General features: G+C 52.6%; 1 protein-coding gene across 4 annotated transcripts in view; it reads left to right on the forward strand.

Moving 5' to 3' along the window:
- Window positions 1–27,706, forward strand: part of CCDC88C (coiled-coil and HOOK domain protein 88C) — a 143,086-nt gene that overhangs the window by 74,338 nt on the left and 41,042 nt on the right. For all 4 annotated transcript variants that reach the window (XM_081548277.1, XM_081548278.1, XM_081548280.1 and 1 more), the window contains 10 exons: window positions 4,955–5,013; window positions 5,747–5,830; window positions 8,551–8,691; window positions 9,065–9,249; window positions 9,906–9,987; window positions 10,540–10,698; window positions 17,755–17,901; window positions 18,556–18,700; window positions 22,273–22,457; window positions 26,377–26,514. In XM_081548277.1, coding sequence (XP_081404403.1) covers window positions 4,955–5,013; window positions 5,747–5,830; window positions 8,551–8,691; window positions 9,065–9,249; window positions 9,906–9,987; window positions 10,540–10,698; window positions 17,755–17,901; window positions 18,556–18,700; window positions 22,273–22,457; window positions 26,377–26,514 — 1,325 coding nt within the window. The remainder of the gene's footprint in view (window positions 1–4,954; window positions 5,014–5,746; window positions 5,831–8,550; window positions 8,692–9,064; window positions 9,250–9,905; window positions 9,988–10,539; window positions 10,699–17,754; window positions 17,902–18,555; window positions 18,701–22,272; window positions 22,458–26,376; window positions 26,515–27,706) is intronic.

Below are 27,706 nucleotides of genomic sequence, written 5' to 3' on the forward strand. Positions count from 1 at the left end.
TGCCCTCAGTCTTTGCCAGCATCAAGTCTTTTCCAGTGAGCCAACTCTTCACATCAGGTATTATGTGACTATTAGAGCTTCAGCATCAGTCCTTCCAGTGAATATTCAGGGTTGATTTCCTTTAAGGTTGACTGATTTGATCTCCTTGCAGTCCAAGGGACTCTCTCAAGAGTCTTCTCCAGCCTCACATTTCAAAAGCATCAGTTCTTCGGTGCTCAGCCTTCTTTATGATCCAACTGTCACATTCATATATGACTGCTGGAAAAACCATAGCTTTGATTACATGGACCTTTGTTGGCAAAATAATATCTCTGCTTTTTAATACACTGTCTAGGTTTGTCATAGCTTTTCTTCCAAGGAGCCTTGCCTGATCCTTACTGCAAACGAGGTGTCCCTCCCTTGGGTTCCCATAGCATTTATCAGCTTTTTAAAATTGCCAGTTTTCTTGGTTTGAGCCAAGCTTTCTTGGGCTTCCCAAGTGGCACTGGTAGTAAAAGAACCTGCCTGCCAGTGCAGGAGACCTAAGAGATGCGGGTTCGATCCCTGAGTCAAAGATCCCCTGGAGTAGGAAATGGCAACCTACTCCAGTATTCTCTCCTGGAAAATTCCATGGGCAGAGGAGCATGGCGGGCCCCAGTTGATCGGGTCACAGAGTCGGACACGATGGATCACACTTGGGCTGAGCTCAGAGAACTGTGTTGACTATGGAATGTTCTCAGCAAGGACCCAGCACCCAGTAGATGTTTGGAGGGAGTTGTCTGTAGGGCTGTTCCTTCTTTGCCTGCATAAATGTGTCACAGAGCCGCCCTTGCTGGCAGGGACCCAGCAGAGTCTTCTCTGTTATGTTGTGAAACTATTCAAAACCCACAATCTGGTAGCTTTTGAAAATAGCAGAAATCCTGAGAGAAATTGGGCATCAGCTTCCCATGAGAAATGAGTGAACTTCTGCTTTTCTCTCTTACTCGCTCTGTCTTTTTTTTTTTTAAGTTTGCTAGGAATCTGTGTACGGGTAAAAATCACAGGATACATTTGTTATAGCAAATGTTTTTATTCACTTAGCTTGGTGAGAATGAGCACAGCACAGCTTCGTGACTGAGGGCAGGAGTGAGTTTCCCCAGTGTCATGCTCACCACCAAAACGCTTATCTAATTTAATTTATTTTATTACTTTATTTGGCTGTGCCAGGTCTTAGTTGCAGCATACGGAATCTTTAATCTTCATTGAGGCATAGGAGATCTTTTTTTTTTTTCTTCAAGTTGCAACATGTGGGATCTAGTTCCCTGAGCAGGAATCAAACCTGGGCCGCCTGCAGTGGGAGTAGGAAGTCTTGGTCACTGGACCACCAGAGAAGTCCCCCAAAAGCTTATTTTAAATTATTCTCTGACCATATGTCTAAAATGAATAAATGAATTCTCTACTTTTAAGATCCTTTTTTTTTCCTTTGTTATAAAATTAGTCCACTGGAATTCTATACCCTCACAATAGGTCTCTGGATCAGATAGAGATTTTTCTTGGTGTGTGATGGGTGTGACTGAAGGAAGGAAGGAATGAACGAGTCACGGTTGCCATTGTGTGCCACTGCAGGAGGTTGAGGGAGCAGAGGCCTTCATTCTTTCCCTGAACAGCCTCAGACTGTGGCTTTGAGCCCTCGTGTATGTGTGCAGGGCCTCTGGTCTCTTCCTTGCTCTCAGATAACCAGCTTACCCTTAGCTCCTCATGGTGGGTCTGTCTCGTGCTCCTGTCCACTTTGAATTTGCTGTTTTTATCTGCTGTAGGCTGGGAGGATGGATCATCCAAGTTGTTTAAGTTATCCAAAGTATGATATAATTGGGTCCTCTGGGGCCTTAGCTGTGAACAGTATATAAAGATCCTCTGAACCCTGACTTCTGTTTGAGCTGCTCCAAGGCTCTTAAAATGCTTTCTTCCTGTGTGTCAGCTTTGCTGGCTTCAGCCCCAGGTACATGGCCTGTGAAAGCTGAATTAATGCAGGAAGCAGAGCCCGTGATGGGTGGAAGGGGTCTGTCCTTGTTATATCCACCAAAGGGCTTATGAGGGACCCTTGCCAGGCCTCTGGGGACTGACCCTGAAGGCACAGAGGTGAGGACAGCCACATGGGCTGGCGTGAGCACTGAGGCCAGGGGGAAGATTTTGGTGAGACTCATTGGAGGTTTTCAATTCTCAGGTGGGCATTTCCTTTTCTTTTTTATCAGAACTAAAATCGTAACTGATCACCACCTCAGCCTTAATAGAGCAGTGATTCATTGTAGTGTTCCATGTACTTATGTCTATGGATTAGAGTCTCTCAGGCCAAATTAAAGGCCTCAGGTGAAAAGTATCTACACAAGTCTTTGAGAATTTTTTCATTTTAAACATGGATGAAATTCTACACTTACTAGCAAAGAGAAGATTTGGTCATCATGACTGATCTGCAACCCCAAACCTGATTCTTAATAGAGTGTGGAGTCTGGGCTTCCCACGTGGTCCAGCGATTAGGAATTCGTCTTGCAGTACAGAGGACACCAGTTCCATCCCTGGTCCGGGAAGGTCCCACATGCCTCAGAGCAACTAAGCCCGTGCACCACAACTGCTGAGCCTGTGCTCAGGACCCGAGCCTGTGCACCTTAGACCTGTGCTCTGCAATCAGAGCCACCACCACATGAGAAGCCTGAGCACTGCAGCTAGAGAGTAGCCCCTCTCGCTGCAACTAGAGACAGCTTGCGCACAGCAGCGAAGACCCAGCACAGTAAGAATAAATAAAGAATTTTTTGGAAAAAAGAGTGTGGGATCTGAGTGCTCTGCAGGGACCCCATGGGCCAGCCCATCCTGCACACCTCCAGCCTGGGAGGTAGGAAGGCGGATGCCCAGCCCCTGGTTGTGAGACTTGACCATCATGCTGTCATCTCAGGAAAAGCTGTTTTGAGCTGTGTCTCTGTTGAGAGGCATTAGGATGAGGTCACAGGTCACTGTGTATATACCTTACACCCAAGGACCCGAAATGAGCCACAGCACTGGTTCATGGACACGAGTTTGGTTTTCTTCATCCCGGGGTCATTGATGATGCTTTGGACCATTTTAGCCCAGTGTAAGTGGGTGTTGGCGAGTCTTTCAAGAAAATGATGCTTTTTTTCTGGCATGTCAGTTTTCCCCTAAGTATCAGTGGTGGTGGTGGTGGTGGTTTAGTCACTAAGTTGTGTACAACTCTTGCAACCCTGTGGACTGTAGCCCTCCAGCCTCCTCCGTCCATGGGATTCTCCAGGCAAGAATACTATAGTGGGTTGCCATTTCCTTCTCCACTAAACATCAATAGAATAGAATATATGATGAGAAAGGCAGAAAACTGTAGAACTTCCCACCTGAAAACCACCCCACAGGTCACCCAGGCTGGCTGCCTCCCTTTCACAGATGTGGAAACTGAGACTGGGAAACAGGACAGCGTGTTGGGGTCATGGCGCCTCCTGGTGAACAAATCAAGTCTGGAGCGTCTAGATCCTGACTCTGTTTAAGCGATTGAAACGATAGATGAAGGCCCACTTGGCCTTGAAAAATGGAATATTTTCTGTCTTATCGGTAAACGAGGATGTCACAGTCACCAATGATTCCAGCCCTCCAGGGCAACTAGGAAGAAGGATACCTGCTCCGTCTGGCAGCATTCAGGCTGCAGCCCCTCCCTATGGTGAGCACTGAGGAACTCGGGGTGTGAAAAACACGGGATGCTGGCCCCAGATGGCTGAGATGCATATGAAAGAAATGATTTCAGTGAGCCCAGACTCTTGCATCTTCCCATACATAGAAAAGCACTAAATTCCTTGAGATACCCGGTTTTCTTTAATTCACAAAAATACTTCGGATGTTCAGACCACCTGCCCTTTGTTGCAGACTTCTATATAATCCGACTCCTCCCCTCTCTTCCTCGGAGCAGTTCTCTCAGGGTCACTTGAGATGCTGTCTCTCAGGCTTGAAGTCCTAAAAATTCCCACCAAATAAAATATAACTCTTCAACTTTTAGGTTGTGACTATTTTTTTTAAGTTGACAGCCTCAAGCAAAGTGAAAGAGATATGATGTCGAATGATGAAATGTGATTTTTTTTGGCCTGATTGGCAAAGCTGAGGAAGAGCAGTAAAACTGTCTTGGTCTGGGTGTGGGGACTTATCGTTTATTAGTTGTGAGGGAGTAAACTGGCAGAGCCTTTCTGCAGAGCTCTTTGAAAGTGGGAAAACCTTGAAAGACGAGTTTACCCTAAAGAGGGAAGTACGGATAAAAGAATTAGCCAGAAGATGTTCTCTGTAGCATCATTTAGATGACAGTATCAAAAAATCAGATCTCTGGAAAGGGGGTAGTTGAATTCATTTGTGGCTTTTGTGCAAAGTAAGTAGGAGACTATCAAAAATGATGTGTGTGGTGTCTGGGACTTGCTTTGCAGAATGCTCCAACCAGACCTTGAAACTGAGAACAGAGGCTAGAGTTGGGGGAGGGAATAAGACATTTAAAATGTTGATGATGTGAAGTGGCTGATGAGCAGAGGGTTCACTTTACTTTTCTCCCTCGTGTGTTGGAGATTTTGTGTGGTAAAAGGGAAGGGTTAAGTCCAGTTTTATTTCAGGGTCGACTGAGTATTCCCTGTGGGGGGATGGTTCTCTTCCATTCTACTTGGCTGACCACACACACTAGAAAGGGACGCACATATTCACTGATCATCATGGAAAGATTTTATGATACATCTAAATGGAAAAGGGCCCTAAGTAGTGAGGGACAGAATTCTATTTGGTTTAAGAAATAAACAAACTCATATGCAGAAAACAGATGAAGTGTGTACACCTTAAGTGGACATCACTGGGCAGAGAGCTTTGTTTTTAGCTTATCTGATTTTTCCCCCCTGCAGCAGGAGTGTGTATATCACTGGTGAAATTTTTCAAACAGTTGAGCTTAGTTAACTGTGTTGCTCTTTGGATCTAGGGAAGAGCATGGAGGAGATTAAGAAGGTGCTGCTGCTGGTGCTCGGCTGTGCTGTCCAGGTAGGGCTCGGGCAGGTGGGTGGAGAGGGCTGCTCTTGTGTTTGCTTTGTGGGGATGACACACCCACTTCGGTGATGTAGGAGGGAAGCTACTTTCAGCCCAGAGCGGGACAGAAGGTCAAAGGGTTCCTATGAGAGCGGTGACAGCATCTTAGGTAGCAACCATTTTTAGCCCCGGGCATCTTGGGCAAGAGGTCAGGTGGGGATCCCCGGGGCCAGGTGTCCATAGCAAATTGTCCCCAGTGTAGGAACATCTAGAGCAAGGATCAGCAGACAGTCTGTGGGCCAAATTTGACTTGCCACCTGTTTTTGTAAGCACAGTTTCATGGGGACACAGCCATGCTGATTCCTTTACATAGGACCTGTGGCTGCTTTCATCCTATGGCAGGAGTTTAGACGGATGGCCTCTCCAGACTGAGATTTTTACCATCTGGCCCTTTACAGATGAAGTTTGCCCCCTGACTGGCCTAAATCAGCTGCTCTTGGTCTTTACTTGTTTAAGAATCCCCTAGAAAGTTTGTGCCCCCCCCCCAGATGATTGTGTTACAGGTAGTTTGAGCCACTTACAGAGAAACATCAGTGTTGAGGGCTGATGGGGGGCGTCGTGCAGAGCACTCTTGGTTATAAAAGAAAAAGGGGTGGGGCTCCTTTTGAAACTGTATTTCTGTGACTCTGATGGCCTCAGGTGGCCCTCACTGTTAAACGCTTTCATTAACACTTGTAACCCTCTGCAGTGTGAGAGGAAACAGGAATTTATTGAAAGGATCAAACAGCTGGACATTGAGACCCAGGCAGGGATCGTGGCTCATATACAGGAGGTAAGTGGGGGGCTCTGGAGAGGTGCTTAGCTGTGGACCGTTGTTCCTGGGTCACCCAGGAGGCAGGTTCTCTTCCCCCAACCCCCAGTGAAAAGGCTAAAGAATACATCACCCCTGAATGATTTTGCTAATTTAAGGTTTCAGACACCACCGACAAATGGATCCTATTTGGAAAGATAGCTGTCAGCAAGCTAAAATGGGGGTTTGAAACAAAAAAAAAATTTTTTTTTTTTTTTTAAACTTCAATCAAGTCTTCTTTTGCCTCTTCTTCTTGCCTAATATGGACTCAGACTATTTTTAAGAGCTGTCAAGCAGTTTAGGCTCAGAATTTGATTTACAATCCCTGAAAATGTATTCTGGCAAATGTCACCCCGTTTCGAATGGCTGATCTTTATGGAGAGAGAGAGTTGCTGCTCCTGTCAGTGACATGGCAGAGAAACAACCACCACCCCTTGGGAGGTTGAAAACCAGCGAGTCCCAGAAGGACTGTCTGCAGATACTCAACCCCCCTGGGTGGGGTTGAGGGGGGCGGCCTCTGCGCTGAGGGCAGCCCCTGTGCCGTTGACCTTGGCAGAAGTGGTGTCAACTGAGGGGACAGTTTCCCTGGAAACTGAATCCCCACCTGAAACTTACTGCCCTGACCTCCACCCCACCCTCCTGCAAAAGAAGCCTGTGTGTTTTAATTATCTTAGGAGATACAGTTCAGCCTTCCATCTAATTGGACAGCTGAGATAAATGCATGAGAAAGACATGAGCAGAAGCACGTAGGAGCAGGTGCGTGACTGGCAGAGGCAGCTGAACACGGAGCTCCCCTCACCAGCCCGGGGTGGGGGGGTGCAGCTGCCCAGCTTCCACAGCCGGCCAGGGCACTGTGGGTGGTGAGCTCCGAGTCAGGATTTGAATGCAGGAGACGGATACGGCTTGTTGGGGAAAGGACATCCAGCAGAGCTAGTCAAGTGTTCTAAGGAAATATTCTCAGCCATTCGTGTCAGTGACCTGCTAGCCATAGAACCATTCTGCCTTTAGATTTCCTTGTGTGTCTCTGTGTTTTGAAAATGTATCTGGGGACTAGGTCCTGGAGACTAGCTAGGACTTTGCCGCTCACTGTCTCCCCCGTTCCACCAGCAGGATATTAAAAGATAAAAAGGTATGCACCCAGAAAGAAGTCCTGCATGATTATCTAAGTCGGTGGCTTGCCCGGGTACTGGGTTTTGGAATTAGTCAGGTGTTTCTTAAACATTCAGGTGCCCAGGCCTCACGGGAAACCCACTGTGTCAGAATGGGGAGGGGAGACAAAGCCTTTCATTACAGGCTCCTGGGGTTACTGGTGTATGGCTGTGGTTGTACCCCTGAACCCCCTTTACAGAGGCCTTTCCATAGCCCTGGTATGGAGCAGGCCTGGAACCCAGCCTCTCAATCCCAGTTCCCTGCCTTCAGGATGCCCTGTACGATGGGGTGAGATTCTTCCTCATTCTCTGAGATTTGCTGAATCCCCATTTTTTTTAATTAATTTATTTGGCTGTGCTGTGTCTTCATCATGGCATCCAAACTCTTGATGGCAGCATATGGGATCTAGTTCCCTGAGCAGGGATGGAACCCAGGCCCCCTGCATTGGGAGTTCAGAGTCTTAGCCACTGGACCACCAGGGAAATCCCCAAATTTTCCTTGTAAGGTGGGGAGGAGTAAGAAAGCAGATGTCTTTTGAGAAACTGAAGGGCTCTTTGTTTTTTGTTGTTATTTGTGTTTGAACCATTCTTTCTCTCTCTTTGCTACTGAAAAATTTAAATACTTGATGTGCCTCTCTGAGTGGATAATCCCTGGTTTCTTTTTGTTTTCTCCCCTGTCGAGGCTTGAGTGTGCTAATACTTACTTTTCTTAACGGAAAGGGTGGGGACTCACAATAGATCTTCTACCTCCTTTGCCAGGTCTGGGGGTGTCGGGTTGAGAAGGTCAGATCGGCAGAGTAGCTGAAGGTTGAAGAGGCTGCCCAGTGTAGGCCTGACTGTGGGTTTGCACTCACACCTGACAGAAAGGAAAAAATCACCAATCTTAGGCGGCCGATGGAGATGAGACACAGGCTTACCTGAAAATTGTCTTGTTTTTTGTGACTGCCCCACGCAGCATGTGGGATCTAGTTCCCCAATCAGTGCTTGAACCCGTGCCCCCTGCAGTGAAAGCACAGAGTCTTAACCACTGGACCGCCAGGAAGGTTCCCCCCCCCAACAAATTGTTTTAAATTAGGACATATTTCCCAAAAAGCAATGTAAGATTGTTACGTACCCAACATTGAAACATAAGATTTTTAACATTTGCTGTACTCTCGTTAGGTTGTAAGAAATAGCACACTGTTCCTCTCTTTTCCCCTGGCATCCCTAGGACTTACCCTCTTTGTGTTGTAAATTGATGCTGCAGTAAGAATATCTGAGGATGGTTTCTGTTAGGGAAGTTCTTCTGAATTGTACGGTGTGCTCTCTGTTATTTAAAAAAAAAAAAAAAATCCATGTCCTCTAGGAGCCGGTGTTGAGAGCAGGCCTGACTCGCTAGTGGAGCTTGGCTGAGGGGCGTCTGCACAGACTGGAGATGCCCCCTGCCAGCCACGAGAAATCTGTCCAGAGGACCAGTCAGTGGGGGCTCTGCCCCCCTGATCATGGGGAGGGGGTGCTCCAGGGACCCCCGGCTATGCCCTGCCCGCCTCTGCAGCACTTGACCTGTGCCGGCAGGTGACCGACAACCAGGAGAACGTGTTCAACCTGCAGTGGCTGGAGGTCCCGGACGTGGCCCCAGAGGAGCTGGAGGCCCTGTCTCGGAACATGGTCTTTCACCTGCGGCGGCTCATCGACGAGCGGGACGAGTGCACGGAGGTGCGTCTGCAGGTCCAGAAGGGACAGCTCCTCATCCTGACTCTTCGTCTCCAATCTGAGGGCCCCCCCAGTCCTCTCTGTCTGGTTTTTGGTGGGGATGGGAGGAGGGGTGCTTGCCCTGCAGCAAACGAACAGCTACCTCTGAGACCCCCGTGCGCAGGGGGATGTTCATCAAAATGAAGAGCTCAGAGCCCCTCCTGGTTTCTGTCCCACTTGATATGTCATCTCTTTTCGAAAACTTACATCCCGTGTCTCCTGCTTCCTGCTGGTTTCTGGTTCTTGGCCAGCCCCTCTTGTCTGTTGACTGTTGTGCACCGAGTTCGGGTGTAAGCTCTCACTTCCCTCTCCCGCCCCCCCCCGCCACCTTCTGCAGCTGATCGTGGACCTCACCCAGGAGCGGGACTACCTCCAGGTGCAGCACGCCCCCAGCCCCCTCAAGTCCTCCAGTGCCGAGTCCACCCCCAGCCCCACCAGCAGCCTCTCCAGCGAGGACAAGCAGCACCTGGCCGTGGAGCTGGCGGACACCAAGGCCAAGCTGCGCCGCGTTAGGCAGGAGCTGTGAGTCCTCCGGTCGGCTGGGCTGTTGGTTCTGCTCTTGTGCCGTGGGCTGCGGACACACATTTCTATCAGCTTGTGTGGTGCAGGGAGCAGGAGGATCTGACTCCACGCTGAGCACCCTCAGCTAGCCTCCCGAGGCCGGCATGAGGAGGGGTTCTCCCAGAGGTTAGGGCTCCCGCCAGTCCACACCCAGGCCCCATCTGGACTCAGGTGACCACACTGGTACGGTTTGGGGCTGGAGGGAGGATGTGGCTTTCCCCGTCTGGTGAGCCTGTTCTTTCCTGCAGCCGGGGAGTGCCACTTTACCATCATCTCGGGGGCTGCCTGCTTCTCACCCGTGGGCACTGCTGCCTGCCTGGCAGTGAGGTGGTGCCGCTGTGCCCAGCGTCTCCTTAACTTTCTGTACCCTCCGAGGGAAGCCCACTGGGTGCCCAATGGGGGTAGTTTGAGGGTGGTGGGCATTATAAACTTAAAAATGGAAAAGAATGGAAATCAGGAACATTTTGCAAACATCACGTGCCAGTTTCACCCCTCCCCCTGCCAGAACCCCAGTTCCCTTTCCTTCTCCTGCTGGGGTCTCGCAGGGTGGTGGGCTGCTCCACTACGTGCCCAGCAGGCCCTCTCACCATTTCCTGATCTCTCTAATCACCCCCCAGGGAGGAGAAGACAGAGCAGCTTGTGGACACCAGGCATGAGGTGGATCAGCTGGTGCTAGAGCTGCAGAAGGTCAAGCAGGAGGTGAGCGGGAAGGTGTGTGTGTGTGCCGAGAGGGCAGGGTGACTGGGACGCCCCAGTAACTGTGCTTGTGTGTATGTGTATATGTCCATGCCAAGAGGGCAGGCTGACTGGGATGCCCCAGTAACTGTGTGTACCTGTGTTTGTGTGTGTGTGTGTATGTGCATGCCAAGAGGGAAGGGTGACGGACACCCCAGTAACTGTGTGTACCTGTGTGTGTGTGTACGTGCACATGCATGCCGAGAGGGCAGGGTGGCTGGGATGCCCCAGTAACTGTGGCCCAGGGGTCAGGAATACAGCGTTGGGAGCTCCCAGCAAAGGCTGCTTTCCTTCCCGCTCAAAGTGACACTGCCGAGAGCCAGTCGTCCTGAGAACAGCCACGGGGGTGACCGTTTCTTAGTGGCAGCAGGTGGGGCCCCCACGCGGTGGCCTGCACGGAGAGCCCCTCGGCCACCGGCATGTCTGGAGACGCCGCACTTCAGAGCCGTGGCCGTGTCTTCCCTCCCCAGAGGGGCGCCCCCACACCAGGCTCCCCTGTCTTTGCCCGTCTCCCAGAACATCCAGCTGGCGGCGGACGCACGGTCCGCTCGCGCCTACCGGGATGAGCTGGACTCGCTGAGGGAGAAGGCGAACCGCGTGGAAAGGCTGGAGATGGAGCTGGTGCGCTGCCGGGAGAAGCTGCACGACGTGGACTTCTACAAGGCCCGCATGGAGGTGGGCGCCCAGCCTCGGGGTGGGCTCGCCGGACCTGTCCTGAGAAGCACCTGTGGATTCTTTGTCCTGGTGGTTTGGGGATGAGGAGCCAGCGGGTTTCGGCAGCTGGCGCCGTCCCTGCCCCTCACCTGCCTGTTCCTCCCCAGGGGCCTCCCGCTCTGCTTCTCCTCCATCTCGAGGTGTCAGACGGGTGCAAGGAAGGAATGTAGTTTGTGACAAAAGGGTCCTGATTTCTTTCTTGCTCCCACGTCATGTCGCAGCGATGGGCTTCGGTCCACCTGTCTTCTTTTTTTTAGACTTCTCGCAGTTTCTATGGCTAAACCTTGCCAAGGCCAACCCCTTTCTCATCTATAAAGTAGAGATAATGGTGCTACTTCATGAGGCTTTTAAGATGAAAGAGGTGAAATGCCTAGTGTTTGAGTAAATGCCATAGTAAGCCCTCCATGGTGGGCCCTCCTTTGATACCCAGGTTGTGGGGAGCTGCAAGGGAGGGTGTCGGGACTGAAGAGGGAACAGAGACCAGGATCCAGGTGGGGTCACTGATGCTTTGACCTCCCACCCTTCACCCTTCTACCTCCTGTCAGCAGCAGCTTCCTGAACCCTCTTTTCTGAAAATTGGAGGGTTTTGCCCCCCATGTTAAATCTTGGAGTTTAGAGGTGGTTTTAATGAGCAGGGGCTTCCTCCAGTGGTTCAGACAGTAAAGAATCTGCCTGCAATGCGAGAGACCTGAGTTCAATCCCTGGGTCAAGAAGATCCCCTGGAGAAGGGAATGGCAACCCACTCCAGTGTTCTTGCCTGGAGAATTCCATGGACAGAGGAGCCTGGCAAGGTACAGCCCTTGGGCTTGCGAAGTGTCGGACAGGACTGAGCGACTAGCACTTTAATGAGCAGGGTGAGATCTGAATGTCAGCACATACAAAAAAGTCCTCAAGTCTCTTCTTGCCACCAAGGAGGCTTCTGAGAGAATGAACACAGGTCTCAGGGGACAGTGTTGCCCTCTCCCTGCCCACGACCTCCTGCCGAGCTGCTGGCTGGCGTGCACGGGGACAGCTGTTTGACCCCAACCTGCTCTACCATGTAGACAGGCCCTGGGGTCCCCGGGGCGAGCAGAAGTGGGATGAAGAAGCCTGTGGTCCAGGGCCCGTTTTCTCCTCAGACCTACTCAGGGAATATCTGTCCCCTGAGGACTGTCAGTGACCGGGTGCTCCGGGAACGCAGCCCTGGTCCCAGTGACGATGGGGGTGGAAGACCAGCTCTGGGCTTTGTCCTGAGATTGTCCACGGGCCCTGCTGAGTTTGAAAGGCGTGAATCCCAGCACAGACAGGTTCCAGGACGCGTCGCGGGGCTCCCACGGCTGGCCGGACGTGCCGCCCTCAGGAGAGTCAGGGACAGTCGTGTGAGTTTCCCCAGACTGCTGCCCCAGCAGCCCCTCCAGCCCCGCCTGCACCGGGGGTCCTCACGCAGCCCCCCAAAGTGAGATCACAGATGGAGCACAGTTCCCACAGCTCACCCTGACAGCCATCCTCGGAGGGGATGGGTTTCGGTATCTAGCCTTTAGTCTCCGTGTTCATTCCTGGCCTTGTCCGAGCACCCTCACTCAGTCGTGCAGACACAGGGGCTCAGTGGGGCCAAGCCCTGCGCCAGGAGCAGCGGATCCCGGCACAGATCAGACTCGCTCCCTGCATTCAGGGTGCTTCCTGTCTTTTTGGGGGAGGTGGTTTCACATGGGAGCTCCTTTTCCATATTCTCAAATGTTATGCCTCTGTGTGGTGACAGCAGTGTTTTCCATTTTACTTTATAATTTATTTACGTCTGTGCTGGGTCTTCATTGCTGCATGGGGTTGACTCATTAGTTGCCGTGCAGGGGCTTCTCGTTGCAGTGGTTTCTCTTGTGGCGGAGCATGGGCTCTGGGGCGCTCAGGCTTCAGTAGTCTCCATGCGTGGGCTCGATCGTTGCGACTCCCAGGCTCTGAGGTTGTGGCACACGAGCTTAGCCGCTCCACGGCCTGTGGGATCTTCCCAGATCAGGGATTGAATCCATGTTTCCTGCATTGGCACGCAGATTCTTTACCACTGAGCCACCAGAGAAGCCCCAGGATTTTCATACTGATGAATAATTTTCATAGTAAAGTTTACCATGAGGTTAGCAATGCCTCAAATTTTGCATGCATTTGTTGTCACAAGAAAAAGTCCTGTAGTGTCTGTCTGTGTAGGATGCTTCTTTGGTGGGCAGGCAGTGACGCACATGAGTCTGCAGACGCTTTGCAGCCGAGGCTGGCTGGCGATTGGGCTTGGTCCAGGGAGTCCAGGCTGCTATAGAGAGGATGAGCCATGCTCTTCTTGGATGCCCATAATGTTGGCGTCTCGAGAATGGAGAGAAAGAGCACCTGCGTGTGCCTCCTTGGATGGGAGTCGATGCAGTGACCTCGCGAGCCGTCTGCAGACCTGCCGTCTGCCTTGCATGGCCAGACGCTTCATGTGGACCACGGGCCCTAAGGACAGGGCCTGGCTTTTACCTGACTGCCTGCCCAGAGCCTGGCACACACAGAGAACTTGGAAGTCACTGTACAAGTCAATGAAAAAGCGTTGCTCAGTAAGGAACAGACTTGTGGTCTGGGGAGAAGGATGGAGAAGAAGCGTGAGTTTTTGTCTCCTCTGGAGCAAGGCAGCATTAGGTGTGATGGGCAGCAGGGCAAAGAGAGGCGCATGATCATGCTGTCCAGCCAGCTCATGTCTGTGGACAGCCGCCATGGGAGGGGGACGCTTCTCTGGGCACAGGAGGAGCAACAGGCAGCCCAGGTGCCCTCCCCTGGCGTCTGTCTAGTCTCACCTCTGAGAAAAGGCTAGACATCGCGGAAGAGAGAATGTGTTAGTGCCGCATGGGCGGAAACATAAAGAGCTGGAGTTCAGGGCGAGGGCAAGGTCAGTTTTGGTTAGAATAATATGGAGCACAAATTTCCATGTTTTGCTTTTCAACTTCTGTCTGCTTTTATGTGGGTCTGTGGTGGCTCAGATAATAAAGAATCTGCCTGCAGGGCAGGAGACCTGGGTTGGGAAGATCCCCTGGAGAAGGGAGTGGCAACCCACTCCAGTATTCTTGCCTGGAGAATCCCATGGACAGCGGAGCCTGGTGAGCTGCAGTCCATGGGGTCGCAACAAGTCAGACATGGACTGAGTAACTAAACAACAATATGGAACACAAATTTCCATGTTTTGTTTTTCAGCTTCTGTTAGCTTTTATGTGGGTCCTAGTCTATTTATGTAAGGATTAAGACAGCAGGCAAAAAGAGGACCATGGCATGGGGACCCCTAGGTGCAGTGGGGCGTGTGGGGTAGATGCACAGGGCAACCCTTGAGTTGCTTTTGCAGAGGTTGGTGGCACCTCACTGCCGTCAGGGCACAGAGGTTGCTGTCCAGAGGGCCACGTGGGAGGAGGATGAAGGCAGAAAGATTGCCTGGGAGATCCCTGTTGTCCCATGTTTTATTGTCTGAAATCCCCGATAGCAAGGACAGATGCATAGTGCCATGAGAGTCTGAGCAGGGTGAAAGCAAGGTGGGCCTGTCTCCACTCCTCTCTGAGATTTGTAGCTTCCTGGTCTGTGCTGACTATGAAATGAACAGTAGTTTCAGAGGCGGAGACACAGTGCACAGCTAGAACAGCTGCCACATCAACTTGCTGGGTGTTGAGCAAGTCTTGTCCCTGTGCAGGGGACTAAGATCACCTTAGGAGGGCAGACCGTCTGTTCCCATTGGGACTCTGTTTCCTAATGACTTCTGGGAGTTGTGGTCAAGTTTGGTGCGTGGAAAAGTTAGTGCAGGACAGACCCGATGCTTGCTTTATGATTCAGCTCACCACACTCCTGAGTCAGGCGAGGTTTAAAAGCAGGCAGGTCCTCGGTGAAGCTTCGGGGGCTCCAGTGAAATGGGATGGATGGGCAGAGATTAGCAAGGGGTGGTCCTTCCTGAGTGGGAGGCCGCTGCTTGCCCCAAGGGAAGGCTCCCTCCCCTGAGGACCCCTCGGGGATGGCTCTGGATACCTTAGGGATCCATTGGGTGGTCCTGAGGGCAGTGGGCAGGAGCTGGTGGTTGCTTTGATTTTTACCCCTCCTTCTGGATTTTGGTGCTTTTGGGGAGGGGGGACATAAGGCATCCCTGAAACAACTGTTAGCCTGATGCTGGGTGATGCTCAGTGAGTGCCAGCCTAAACAGTGTCTCACGGGGGCATAAAGAGACGGTAATCAGCAGCCGACCTGCTTACTGGGCCCCAGAGGCCGTGCACAGACTATTCCGCATGCCTTATCCCAGTCAACCCCCACCTCAGCCCTGTTTTATGTCCAGCAGAGGAAGGCGGGATCCACAGTGAGAAAAAAGTGTCTGCTCCAGGCCCCACGGCTGGCAGCACACGTGGCGGACCTGGGACCTGAGCCGTCAGCCCATGTTGCTGGTCACTGCTCCTGGTCATCTCACAGACGGGCAGGGGTAGTTCTCGAGCTACGTGGGGACCGACCATCAGGCCTGGACTGTGACTTCCTAAACGTGGCCCCTCAGCTGTTTGCCGGGCTGGGTCAGGCCCTTAAATGGCCTCCTGCTTCACTTGGGGTCACGTCCTCAGGAGCAGGCTGGCCTTGACAGCAGCCCCGGAGGTGGGGAGGTGAGCGTCTGCCTGGGGGCCAAGCCCTGGGCTCTGTGGGAGCGTGGGCTTAGCTTCTTGCAGGCTTCTCACTTCTGAGGTGAGGATGTATATAAGGCTAGTTACTTCTGTCGTCTAATGTATGGTCGAGTGGTTACTGCCAGGAAATTGAGATATTTTTGAGTAGTAGTTAGAAGTTATCCTGTGTTGTATTCCACTCCCCTGGTCACCCTTTTTTGTCCCTGTCTGTTGGAAATCAAGGTCACCTTGAATGTCACCTGTGAACCCCCCTCATGGCATGATTCAGCTGACAGGTGTTCACTGAATACTCCTGTGAGGCCCACAAGAGCAGAAGTGGAATAGTCCTGCCCCTGAGGAGTTCACAGTCTGGGGGAGGAGAACAGGCCAGCACACCATTGTCTCACAGCATACCCAGGGTGCTCTGGGAGCCCAGGTACCTGACTCAACAGGTGGGAGAGAGGGAATCTGCAAGCACTTCTCAGAAGGGGCAGCTCAGGCTGGGCTTTGGGGGTTGAATAGGAGTTCGTTGTGAGGATGAAGGGATGGCCTGTGTTTTGGAACTCAGGGCTGGGACTGCTGGTGGGCAGACCTATTGGAATACAGGTGAGAACAGTGGAGATGGTGGTCAGAGAGGAAGACCAGGTCTTCTTCCTGCTTGAAACCCCTCTTTTGCTGTGCCTCACACTGTTTTTGGTAGTCTGAGCCTCTTACCCATATGAGCCCCTTGAGGATGGGTTGCAGGCAGTCTGAGCTCTCTGGCCCATGTTTGAATCCCAGTTTCACCCTTTGCTGGCTTTGTGATTTGGGGTTTATTCCTTAATTTACCCAAATCAGCCTCTTTCTCCATAGGAAGGCACTGTTCTCTCTCCCCCTCCATGCTATGGTAAAGAGTGAGTGGGGCGGGGGCAGGGAGCCCCTGGTGCAGGGCCAGCCACATGGTGGATGTCATCTCCAGCAGAGATGGTGCCTAGGGGAATTTAGAGTTTTAATGATTATACCTTTTATGGCTGTCAGGCTTTGATCAGAACCGTGTCCACTGACCGGAAGGCTTGCAGTTTCCCCTCTACCAGGAATCTTGGATTCTGGCCCGTGCAGGGCGAGTGGACGTGCAGTGGATAACACAGCTCCCGGCCCAGCTCTCAGTGGTTAGAATCCACCCACGGAGCCAGCCTTGGAACACTGCCCACCAGGAGAAACAGACACGTGTCCTGTGTGCATGTTCGTGAGATGAAAGCCTTCAAGGGACTCTTGGTCCCCCTGAGATGCTGAGTGGTGCTGGGCTGCACGATGGACTCTGCAAGGGGGCAGCCATAGTATTCCACACCCAGCTTGTGCCCGGAACATATTTGTGAGGTTCACGTGTGTTTGTGATTTCACTGTCTTAAAGACTCCCCGTTTCCAGGAAACGGCTGAGAACGGTTGTTTTTCCAAGAGCATATGTGTAAAATGCTTACATACAAGCTGTTGATTGAACGAAAGAACAGCTCCCCCAACATCCTGATCAATGAAATGAATGTTGAGCTGCGAGGATTAGACTTAGCCCTTGAACTGGGACAGACTCTTAGCCCCACCCCTTCCTCGTTAAGGAAATGGAGGCTCAGCGAGGTCCCAGATCTGTCAGTGGAGTCCGCTTGTCCAGCCAGACGAGGTTATAGATGTCATATGCCTGTGCACCATGGCTGGCATAGAAAGTGTTACCTTCCTGGATTGAATTCATTTATTATTATTTTTTTAACTGGAGTATAATTGCTTTACAATGTTGTGTTAGTTTCTGCTGAACAACAAAGTGAATCAGCTGTTAAGTGTACATATATCCCCTCCCTCTTGGACCTTCCTCCCACCCGCGCATCCCACCCCTCTGGCTAATCACAGAGCACCAAGCCAAGCTCCCTGTGCTATACAGCAGCTTCCCACTAGCTCTCTATTTTACATGGGGTAGTGTGTATATTGGGCTTCCCTGGTGGTTCAGTGGCAAAGAATCCGCCTGCCAAGCAGAAGACCTGGGTTCAGTCCCCCACTGGTTCGATCCCTGGGTTGGGAAGATCCCCTGGAGATGGAAATGGCAACCCACTCCAGTGTTCTTGCCTGGAGAATCCCTTGGACAGAGGAATGTGGCGAGCTACAGTCCATGAGGTCGAAAGAGTCGGACATGACATAGTGACTAAGCAACAGCAACAGTGTGTGCATATGTCAGATAACTCATGGATATTTTCTTTCAGTCGAGAAAGTCCATGTGGCCTGACCTAAAGAAAAAGCTGGAGGCGCTCAAAAGTGGGGACAGAACTCTCTCGAGGCAGCAGCCTTTCCCCTGGATTGTTTGTTTTGGTCCAGAGACCTGGACGAGCTGTCGTCACGAAGCAGGTGCCTTTATCTGATGGTTCTCATGTATGTTTTTGCTGCTCAGGAGCTGAGAGAAGATAATATCATTTTAATTGAAACCAAGGCCATGCTGGAGGAACAGCTGACTGCTGCTCGGGCCCGGGGCGATAAAGTTCACGAGCTGGAGAAGGAGAACCTGCAGCTGAAATCAAAGCTTCACGACCTGGAATTGGTATTGCAGGCCGCTGCCACACAGACCTGTCTACGCAGATTGGGGCGGTTTCGGGTTGTGCCGTGCCCTTCTCTGATTTTTTCCGTCACTGGTTTTGGTGCCGCTGCCAACACAGTAACTCGCTGACTGTGGAGCGTAGCTCGCTCAGCTCGGTGGCCAGGGTGGGCCCCGCTGGGCGCCCGCCTACAGACAGGACGAGACCACCATTGCTGGACCGCTCATGTATGGATGAGCTCATGTGTGTGTCTTTTACAAGAAGAGCCTCTGCTGGCTTTTATGGTGAGGTCTGAGCTGAGATTCCTGAGTTCCTTTCCAGGCTTCTCAAGGCATGTTAGGTGCCCTAGAGCCACGAAGCCACCTGCCATCAGGGTACTTGCTCTAAAGCCCTGGGCCATAAGTCCCTTTGTTCAGCCAGCATTCAGTTAGAGACCTGGGCGCTCTCATCACCCTCCGTTGCCAGTCAGTGAATCTTTCAGTGGCCGTAACTCCCAGCCGGGCCCTGGGCTAGACTCATTTCTCTTCAGGGAAGCGAGCAGGTTCCTGGAAGTCCTTCCATCCTTCAGGAGTGGAGTGGGGATGGATACACGGGGGCCAGGGCCTGTCCAGAGGGGTCCCCCGGCCACATTCTCACTCCGTCTTTTCTTTCCGCACTAGGACCGGGACACGGATAAGAAGCGAATAGAGGAGCTGCTGGAAGAGAACATGGTCCTGGAGATTGCTCAGAAGCAGAGCATGAACGAGTCCGCCCACCTCGGCTGGGAGCTGGAGCAGCTGTCCAAGAACGCAGACCTGTCGGACGGTAGGGGGCGCCCGGTGTCCGGGAGCCGGCCAGCCTGCGGCGGCTTCCTCGTCCAGGGAGTGAAGCCCTGGGCTCTAAATCTTCCGTGTCAGGCCATCCATTCACCCCAAGTAAATAGGATTTCCTTCAAGTGCCATTTGGATCTGTTTCATTACCCTTCTCCCCAAGGAGAGCAGGAGGGGTCTGGCAGCCTTGATGTCAGGACATGAAACACAAATTAAGTGTTGCCAGGTTTCCCAGTTCCCATATGGACAGTCCCAGGAGCTTGCAGATTACCACGCGCTGACACCCGTAGGGCATCACAGGCCTATCTGTGGACGGTTGAAAGCCCTGGATGGCAGGAGACATCCCCAGTGGTCACTCATCCCCGCTATGAATGAACCCTGGGCATTATTTTCTCGTTCATTTGCATAATTGGGCAAGACGGATGCAGTCTGTTCTCTGTCTCCCCGGGCGAGGGCTGCTAAGTGGCTGCTTCTCCCAGGACCCAGGCCTCGTCTGGCTTGCACTGCTGCCCCTGCTCGAGACAGACGGGGTATCTCGGCCAGGGGAAGGTGGGTGGGGCAGCGGTCAGCACTGCGGCGGGAAGCTTCGGCGCCCAGCAAACAATAAGCCAGTTCCTGTGTTCAGAAATAGCACACGTGCCTGTGATAGAGTGAGTTACTGTTTACTTAGAGCTGTGCAGAGCGAGGTAGGGCTTTCGGCTGGGCTGGGAGTCGCTTTTTTCAATTCCCATAAGCATCCCCCCAAACAATGGAAAGTTTATTGAACGTAGCTGGAAAACATCTTCTCTTCGAGGGGTGTCCCATCAGTTCCAAACCAAACATCAGTTTGTTAAACTACCAGCCTGTGAGGGGAGTTAGTTTTATCTGTGCTTTGGGGCCTGTACCCTGTGCTGGGGGCTGAGGGTGGGATCACCCCGATTTCTGGCCCTGGAAGGAGAGTAGGTCCATCGGGGAAGACCACTGCGCCCTGGAGGAGCAGAGAGGTGGTGCAGGCTTCCAGGGACAGTCCCAGACCTAGTGAGAGTATTTCTGTAAGAGACCGGGTGGCCTGTGGGGGTTGGAAAGCCTTGCTCCTTCAGATGACTACTCAGTATCATGTATGAGCCCTTTCAGGTCAGTGAGCATGATTTATTCTCGATGTTCCCAACTGCTAGTGCTTAGCTGGGAGCTAATGAACATTGTTGAATGAAGGCATAATGCAAGCAGAGCCTGAATGTGCTTTTTCATGTCTGGTGTGGTGGCTGCTTGAGTCAAGAAGGACCTGGCTCAAAGTCCCGGCTCCTCCGCTTGTTGGCTGGGTGACCTCTTTTAGAACTCAATTTCCTTATCTGCAAAATGAGGATAACGAAGCTGCCTCACAGGAGGTGATGGTGAAGCACGATGCCATGCCTGGCCCACGGGCACAGTAAAGGATGCTGTTCTTACGGCCACTGTCTCACTAAAATAGATGCCATTACTCGGATTGCTTGGGTGCTAATGAGCATAGTACTCAGTAATGAACTGTTGTGTCATCGTGATCGTGTCTGAAGCACTGTCTTTTATGGAAGAGGAAAGGAGGCTTGTGGTCAGCTGTGTTGTTGAAATTGTAGAACCTTAGGAATTATTCCCCATGGTACCGAGTTTCAGTCTGGGATGATGAAAAGTTGTGGAGGTGGATAGTAAAGATGGTTGCGCATCACTGGGAATGCATCTAATGCTTCAGAGCTGTGCACTTTAAAATGGTGAATTTTATGTTATAATATTTTACCCCAATAGAAAAGTGTTCATTTTTCACAAATGCCATGGTACCATCCAAATGATCACAGGCTCTGAATTAATGGAGTTTCGGTTGAGGTTTATTTGTAGCATAGTTTCGTGTGTGGTGAGCACATGTGCTTCTGTGTGTCAGCGCTGGACCTGGGCTGCGGACCTTTGTCCACCTCCCCTGCTGTGCTGCCTGTTGTTGCTTGGGGTCTTGAGGACGTTCAGGCTGGTAGGTTCTGAACTGCTGTTCTTGGTGGAAGATGAGAAGTCAGAGAGGGTGGCAGATGCCTTTTAGTCCTTAGAACATCCGTCCAGAGGATCTGAACACACATGTTTGTGTCCGTTCGAAGTGCTCACTATGGAAGCCATCATCCTGCCTGTATCCTTGCCCCTGGGGTGATGAGTAAGAAGCAGGTAAGGGTGCAGCCCTGTTTTCAGATCAGGCTCCCAGAGCTGAGTCCGTGACACTATTGGGACAAGTGAGGACAGTACAACCCCAGCCCTTTCTTTCAAGGGCTTTTGCTCACGTTCCTTTCTCCTCCTGAAAAAGTCCCACAACTTACCTAAAATCCCGTGACTTACCTAAAGTTATGCACCTGCTGATGGCAGGAAGGAGCTAAAAACTCCCATTCCTGACTCTTGGGTTTGTGCCCACCACCCCCCCTTCTCCATATGCATTTGAGCTATTTGAAAGGAACCAGCTCAGGGGTCCCCAGACCCCGGGTCACAGACTGGTACTGGTCCACATTCCCTCCCCTACCCTGGTCTGTGGAAAAATTGTCTTCCATGAAACCAAAAGGTTGGGGACCACTGGAATAAATAATCGTCCTCTTTCTGTCTTTAGCTTATATTTTCATCACATTTAGGTGTTTTGGTTTTTTTTTAGAAAACAACCAAATATTTGGAGAGGAATTAATATACCCTTAAGAAACCCCTCGATCAAAGAAAACAAACAAATGGAGATTAGGAAACAACTGAATCATATGTAGAAAATTTGTACTATGGGTATATCAGTTTGTGGAAGGAAACTTATACTAGAAATACTAGAAAAGTGAAAGCAAAATTAATAACATTTGCATTAATTTTCTTTTTTGTACTTATAAAGGGTGAGATTTATTTTTTTAATTTTTATTGGCATGTAGTTGCTTTCCAATGTTGTGATAGTTTTTGCTGTACAACAGAAACAATGGTAAACCAGCTATACGTATACATATATCCCCCCTTTTTTAGATTTCCTTCTTACACTTAGAATTTTTAAAGCAATTTACATACACTCTCTCATTTTTTCCCCCAATGTAATTGTGAAATTACAAAATGAAATCTCCATTCAGGGGACCTTATCTAGGGATGGCAAGTATTGGGCATACATACCCACAGAGCCTTCTGCCACCTGTGGCAGACATAACTAGTTGATTATCGTGCCCGTTCTGCTGAGCCACCCAGACTCCCATTGCTCTTAGAGCTGGCACAGAAAATGTTGTCTATTTTCCATCTCTGTTAGTCTCTAAGATCCTTGAGTTGTATGGTCCTGTAAACCGCTTGGTAAAAAATGGTTCCCAGTAGTTGACACGATCTTTAACTTTTGCATTGGCATCTTCGCTGTAACCTGCTTTCCTCTGAAGCTCTGGGCCCAGCTGAGCTAGCAGAGGACTGTCACTGTCTGAGGGACTTTCAGGCACTGACTGTGACAGTACCATGTGAAATGGAGGAGACCCCCCAGCCAACCCCTGGGAGCCCCTTCCCGGCCGTTGAACCATGGCATGGGGTGCCTGATGGCCCTGGCTCGTGGCTGGAGCCCAGGGCTGACTCGGCTTTGTACTTTAGCCTCCAGGAAGTCGTTTGTATTTGAGCTGAACGAGTGCGCCTCCAGCCGCATCCTGAAGCTGGAGAAGGAGAACCAGAGCCTCCAGAGCACCATCCAGGGGCTGCGTGACGCATCCCTGGCGCTGGAGGAGAGCAGCCTCAAGTGCGGGGAGCTGCAGAAGGAGAACCAGCAGCTCAGCAAGAAGGTAACCTGGCCGGGGGCAGGGGGGCTTGGGCAGGTGGATTCCCCTCCCCCAGGCCGCTCTGCCGTCTGGAGGCTGGTAGGGGGACAGGTATAAGTGAGGATTCGCAGCTGGGAGAAGAGCAGAAGCCAGTGCAGCCGCAGTTAATTATAACAGAGGAACCAGCAGTTGTAGAGAGCAGTCAGCAGACAGCGGGGCTTGTGCCTGCACAACCTTGAAGGTGTGACCTCTGTGTGCCTCCTTGTCTTCATCTTTGAAATGGGGTTCGTGGGCTTCCCATCTAACAGATGTTGCGAGGACTTGATGGGTTAGTGTATGTGAGAGGTCTGGTATGTAATAAGTGTTCGGTGAGAAGAAACCAGTAGACTATTAAAAAAAACCTTAGGATGGGGCATCGGGGAGAGGAAGCAATGATGCAAGACATACACACATGCATGTATAGGGGGTAGGGACCGTTGGTGGACATTTTGGGGCCCTGCTGGTGGTGAACAGGACTAGTGCCCACCCCTCCCTCTGGGTTTATGGGATGGAGAAGGAAAGAGGCCCAAACTGCATTGGCCTTTTGGGACAGCTGCTGGGTCTTCCCAGGAGCACAGCTGAACCCAGACATCTGGGAGGGCAGACAGAGGCTTACAGATCAGTCTTCGTTCTGTGGTTACAGGGACCCCCATTTGCACTGGGGATTCAGTCTCAGGTGCAGGAAGGATCATTGAGAGGCTAGGGCTGGCTTCCATGGCTTTGGCCACTCCGGGTCAGAGGGCATCAGTACACCTAGACCACGCTGCCATGGCGCAATCACATTGAGGGCTCTGAGCGCAGCAGCTGTCAGCGTCCGGCTGAGGGTGAGAGCATGACACGCGTGCTTGCTGACCACCATGCAGGCCTGGTGCTTTGAGCTGGCCCACCTGCCCGTGAGCCCTGCCAGCCTCGTTTACCGAGGCTGCGTGGGCAGTGGGAGGGACACCGGCCACAGGCAGAGACCTGGGCGCTGCTGGTCCTAACTCTGCTGGTCCCTTATCTCTGGGCTAGCCTTGGGACAGCCCCTCCTCCTGTGAATGGGTCTCTGGAGCCCCCTCATGGGACCTCCCAGGCTCAATTACTCACTCTTCTTATCCCTTTGAAGCCTTCTGTGCCTTGCAGCATTTTAGCCAACAAATATTTTGTCCTGGCTTCATAGGACTATAGATAACCCCCACCCCACCCCATCTCATGCCATGTCTCAACGCAGAACAGCGTAGGGAAGGCAGCTAGATGGTTTAGGTTTTTTAGATTCACATAGGCCTAGCACAGGAGATGTCTTTATAAGTGGCATTTCGACCTCAGCCAAGATAAAAAGAATCCACCTTTAGAAAGATGAGAACCATCGGCTCCACAGGTCCTCACGGGTCTGCGGCACAAAGCCCACAATGTAATAGCGCTGGCCCAGCTCCCAGCAGCCCTCCAAGATGACTGCTCGCGCTTTTCCTAGCCCTCGTGGTCCACCTTGGCCCCTCCTCTGCACAGAGGAGGGCCGTGGGTGTGCCCACCTGGCCGTACTCCTCAGCCCCCGTCTCTCGGGTCCCACCCTCCTGCTTCCTCTGGGGTCGGTTCCCTGGTGGGACACCAGCCCTCGCCTGCCACAGTCCTTAAGAGACAGGGCTTGGCACAGAGTCCCTGGCAGGAGGGAGGTGCCACAGTTCCCAGACCTGTCCTGTGTCTGGTGCTGGGAGCCCTGGAAGGCAGCCTTCTGCCCGCCAGAGTACCTCTTGCCATCTTACTTAGTCTACCCTCCATCGGACTGACCCTGTCCTGGCCCAGCGGGTGTGGTTTCATGTTCTCCGCCCCCCACACACACCCCCCGAGTCCAGCACTGACAGGTGCTCCCTGATGATGGATGGGCGGACACCACAGACCCGGCTGGAGGACTCACCCCCAGGCCACCTGGACCCTTAACTGGTTCAGTTTGTTGGAATTTCCTTTCCCCGGCCTCAGCCATCCCACCGTCCCGGTCTCCTCCCCATGTGGTGTGTGTGGGCACCAGCTGGCACTCCTCAGTCAATCGGTGAAGCCCCAGGCCCCACGGGGGCCAGCCCGGCTCTCGCACTCCCCACCTGGGAGGTCACTGGGCCCAGAGGAGCTCAGTGACTTGCCTGAGCCTCACAGTGAGGACACAGCAGGGCTGGAATACACCTCCACAGGTTGACCCCCCGTGCACTCTTCTTTTGAGGACAACTCAGACGCATGCCGCATCATAGCGCGCTTTTCTGTCGGCCCCAGCTGGGCCGGGCTCCCCCGCCCTGGGGTCCCTGGGTGGGGGCGAGGAGCTGAGGTGCTGACAAGGGGATGTGACGACATGAGTATGGGGCCCGCTCAGCCCGAGTCTCCCCGCTGGTGGGGGAAGAACCGTGCCCACTGCTTCCTCTCGTGGAGGTTTGAGAGCTCCGAGACCCAGGAGCCAGGAAGCCAAGTAGGACAAGTAGACAGAGCCTGCCCATGGGCAGTGATCCTTCCAGAAGCTTTGGACACCTCTCCATGCAAGGCCCCGGCTCAGACGGACTGAACTGCAGCTGATCCAGGCCTGCTGCTCACCGGTGTCATTGGACATCTCAGGGTCTTACCCCAGGGGTTGATCGATGGCCTGCGGTCCGAGATCTTTCAAAGCTTTGAGACCCATCTGGTCTTTGCGATCCATCTTTTTAGAAGAGCTGTCCCAAACCAGCACATCAGGATCCCTTATTGTTTAGTTGCTCAGTTGTGTCCGACTCTTTGCGACCCCGTGGACTGTAGCCCGCCAGTCTCCTCTGTCCATGGGATTTCAGAGGCATGAGTACTGGAGTGTGTTGCCATTTCCTTCTCTAGGATCCCTTTGGACCATGTCAGAATGCAGACCGGCCGATCAGAAGGTCTGTAGGTGGTGAGACCGCATTCGCGCAGGAAGGGGCAGTGAACACTGCTGCACCTGCTGCCTGCCAGCACGTGCCAAGCATGGTACAGTGACAGGCTCACGAGGATGCTTGCTGCTGATCCTGCATCAGTTACAAAAACTTGCTCATGGTCACCTCGTTAGTAGGGAGGGACCAGAATCTGAACCGTGTCCCTGTAGCACCAGAGTCATGCCTCTTTCCGAGCTCCAGCCCCCCCGTGCTGAGGGGTTTGGTGTTGGTGGGAAGGGGACCAGCAGCCTGGATGCCCTCCCAGTGCAGGCAGCAGCAGGGGCTTCTCCTGGGAGCCCAGTCTCAGGCCCTGCCCTGGACCCACTGAGTCAGAACCTGCGTCCACCACCTTATCCAGGTGTTAGGCACCATGAAAAGTAGTTCCTGTTTTAGGAAGATCAGGCTGGTGGATCTCAGCAGAAGAACTTGGTGTCAGGGAGGTGATGGGGTGGTTTTCCAGGCCAGAGGGAAGGTGGCCTGGCCCCGGGCAGGCAGCAGCAAGCCTTCTGTGAGAAGCTTGGGTAGAGAGGACAGGTCTTGGGGACAGAATTACTGGAGGATGAAAGAGGAAGGAGGGGCATGTCCGCAGACCTCTCTGAGCAACTGGGTGAACTGGAGTGTCACCGAGTTAAGTCTGTGGGGCGTCCAGTGGTGGTGGCCCCAGGCATTGGTCTGACCCTCGGGACAAAGGACAAGGCCTGAGATGGGAGCAAGGAGCCCCAGGGGCACTTGGGCACATGGCATCAAGGATGAGGAGAGGTGGGCTGGAAAGAAGCTGACCGATGGTGCCCGTGGCCTTCCAGTTCCACGAGCTGGAAATGCAAGTCGTGGGTTGGGAGCTGAGGGTCGAGGGTGTGTGGCACTCCCTTCAGAGCAAGGCCGGGCAGCTTTCCCTTGGGAAAAAGGCCCATTCGGGTGTTGGGTGGGGCTGATGGGTTTTGAGTTGGTTTTAAAACATAGATCACTTTGTGAGGCTCACTGCTGCCTGCCTGGGTCTCCTGGCTCCACAGATTGAGAAGTTACAGACCCAGCTGGAGAGAGAGAAGCAGAGTAACCAGGATTTGGAGACCTTGAGTGAGGAGCTCATCAAAGAGAAGGAACAGCTGCAGAGCGACATGGAGACCCTGAAGGCCGACAAAGCCCGGCAGGTGGGTCCTCTGGGAATGGATGCCTCTCCCAGAACTCCTGCCTGCAGGAGGGAGAGTACTCCAGGATTTAGCCATTTCCCAGGAGTCTGTAGGGGAAATGCGGGAGACCAGCCATCTGGCCTAGCTGCAGCTCAAACCTGCTGCTCTTGTTCAGCGGTGGGGGCGGTTGTGCCCCCCACCTGGGGGGGACACTGGCAGCGCCTGAAGACGGGTGTCATGACCGGAGGAGAGAGGAGATGCTCTTGGCATGTGGTGGGCGGAGCTAAATGTCCAGCGTCACACAGGACAGCCCCACGTGACCGAGAACAATCCGGCTCCCAATGTCCATAGCACCATGCTGAGCCCCTGAGGTTGATTTGCCTCACGCCTGAGATGGGAGGCAGTCCAGGGCTGGTGCGGGTGCTCTGTGATGCCCAGCAGGGGCCAGGGTCTCCTCCTCCTCTGCCAGTCTTAGCTGGGGCTGCCGCGTGCCCTCAAGGAACGGGAGAAAGAACTGGAGGGTGAGGAGCAGAGGGCCACCCCCCACGGCCCCGCTCCGCTCTGGGACCTTCTGTCACATTCATTGGTCACACCCAACACGTGACTACCCCCTACGTGCGAGGGGAGGCTGGGGTTTCAAGTATTTGAGTTTTTCAGCCGCTGAGCTGGAGCAAAATAGAGGGGATGGGATAGTGCCGTGTTTGGTGAAAAGACAGGCAGGGTCCTTGGCCGGATGTGGCTTATGTGGAGGGCAGAAGGTGACAATCAAGGCGATCCCAGACGTGTGCTCTGGAGGGACTAAACGGAGAGAATCCTGCTGGGTGCAGGCGCTGAGGAGTCGGGGTGCCAGGCTGTCCCTGAGGGGCTGCCACTTGTACACTGAACCCTGGAGGATGGGGAGGAGTCAGGGATGCTTAAGGCCAGGGGAGGGCCATCCAGGGCAGAGGGAAGACGCTGTGCAGGGTCTGCGGGTGAGGAGTGGCCTCAGGGGAGCCCACAGAGGTGAGCGGACAGGATGAGCATACCCAGGGAATCAACTTCCATCGTTTTCGGTAAGAGGGAGAGATGGGTTTCTGTTTTTATATTTTCCTGGCCTCCCTGAAGGCATTTTAACTTGAACTGTCTTCCTAAGGGTCTCCATACTCTTCATCTTGTGTCCCTGTTAGCCCCTAGGGACTTTAGGGATTTTTTTTTCAGTTGAACTATAGTTCAG

This window comes from Giraffa tippelskirchi, chromosome 12 (genome assembly GCF_054371585.1).
Source record: "Giraffa tippelskirchi isolate mGirTip1 chromosome 12, T2T-mGirTip1v1.2.pri, whole genome shotgun sequence".
Lineage (NCBI taxonomy): Eukaryota > Metazoa > Chordata > Mammalia > Artiodactyla > Giraffidae > Giraffa > Giraffa tippelskirchi.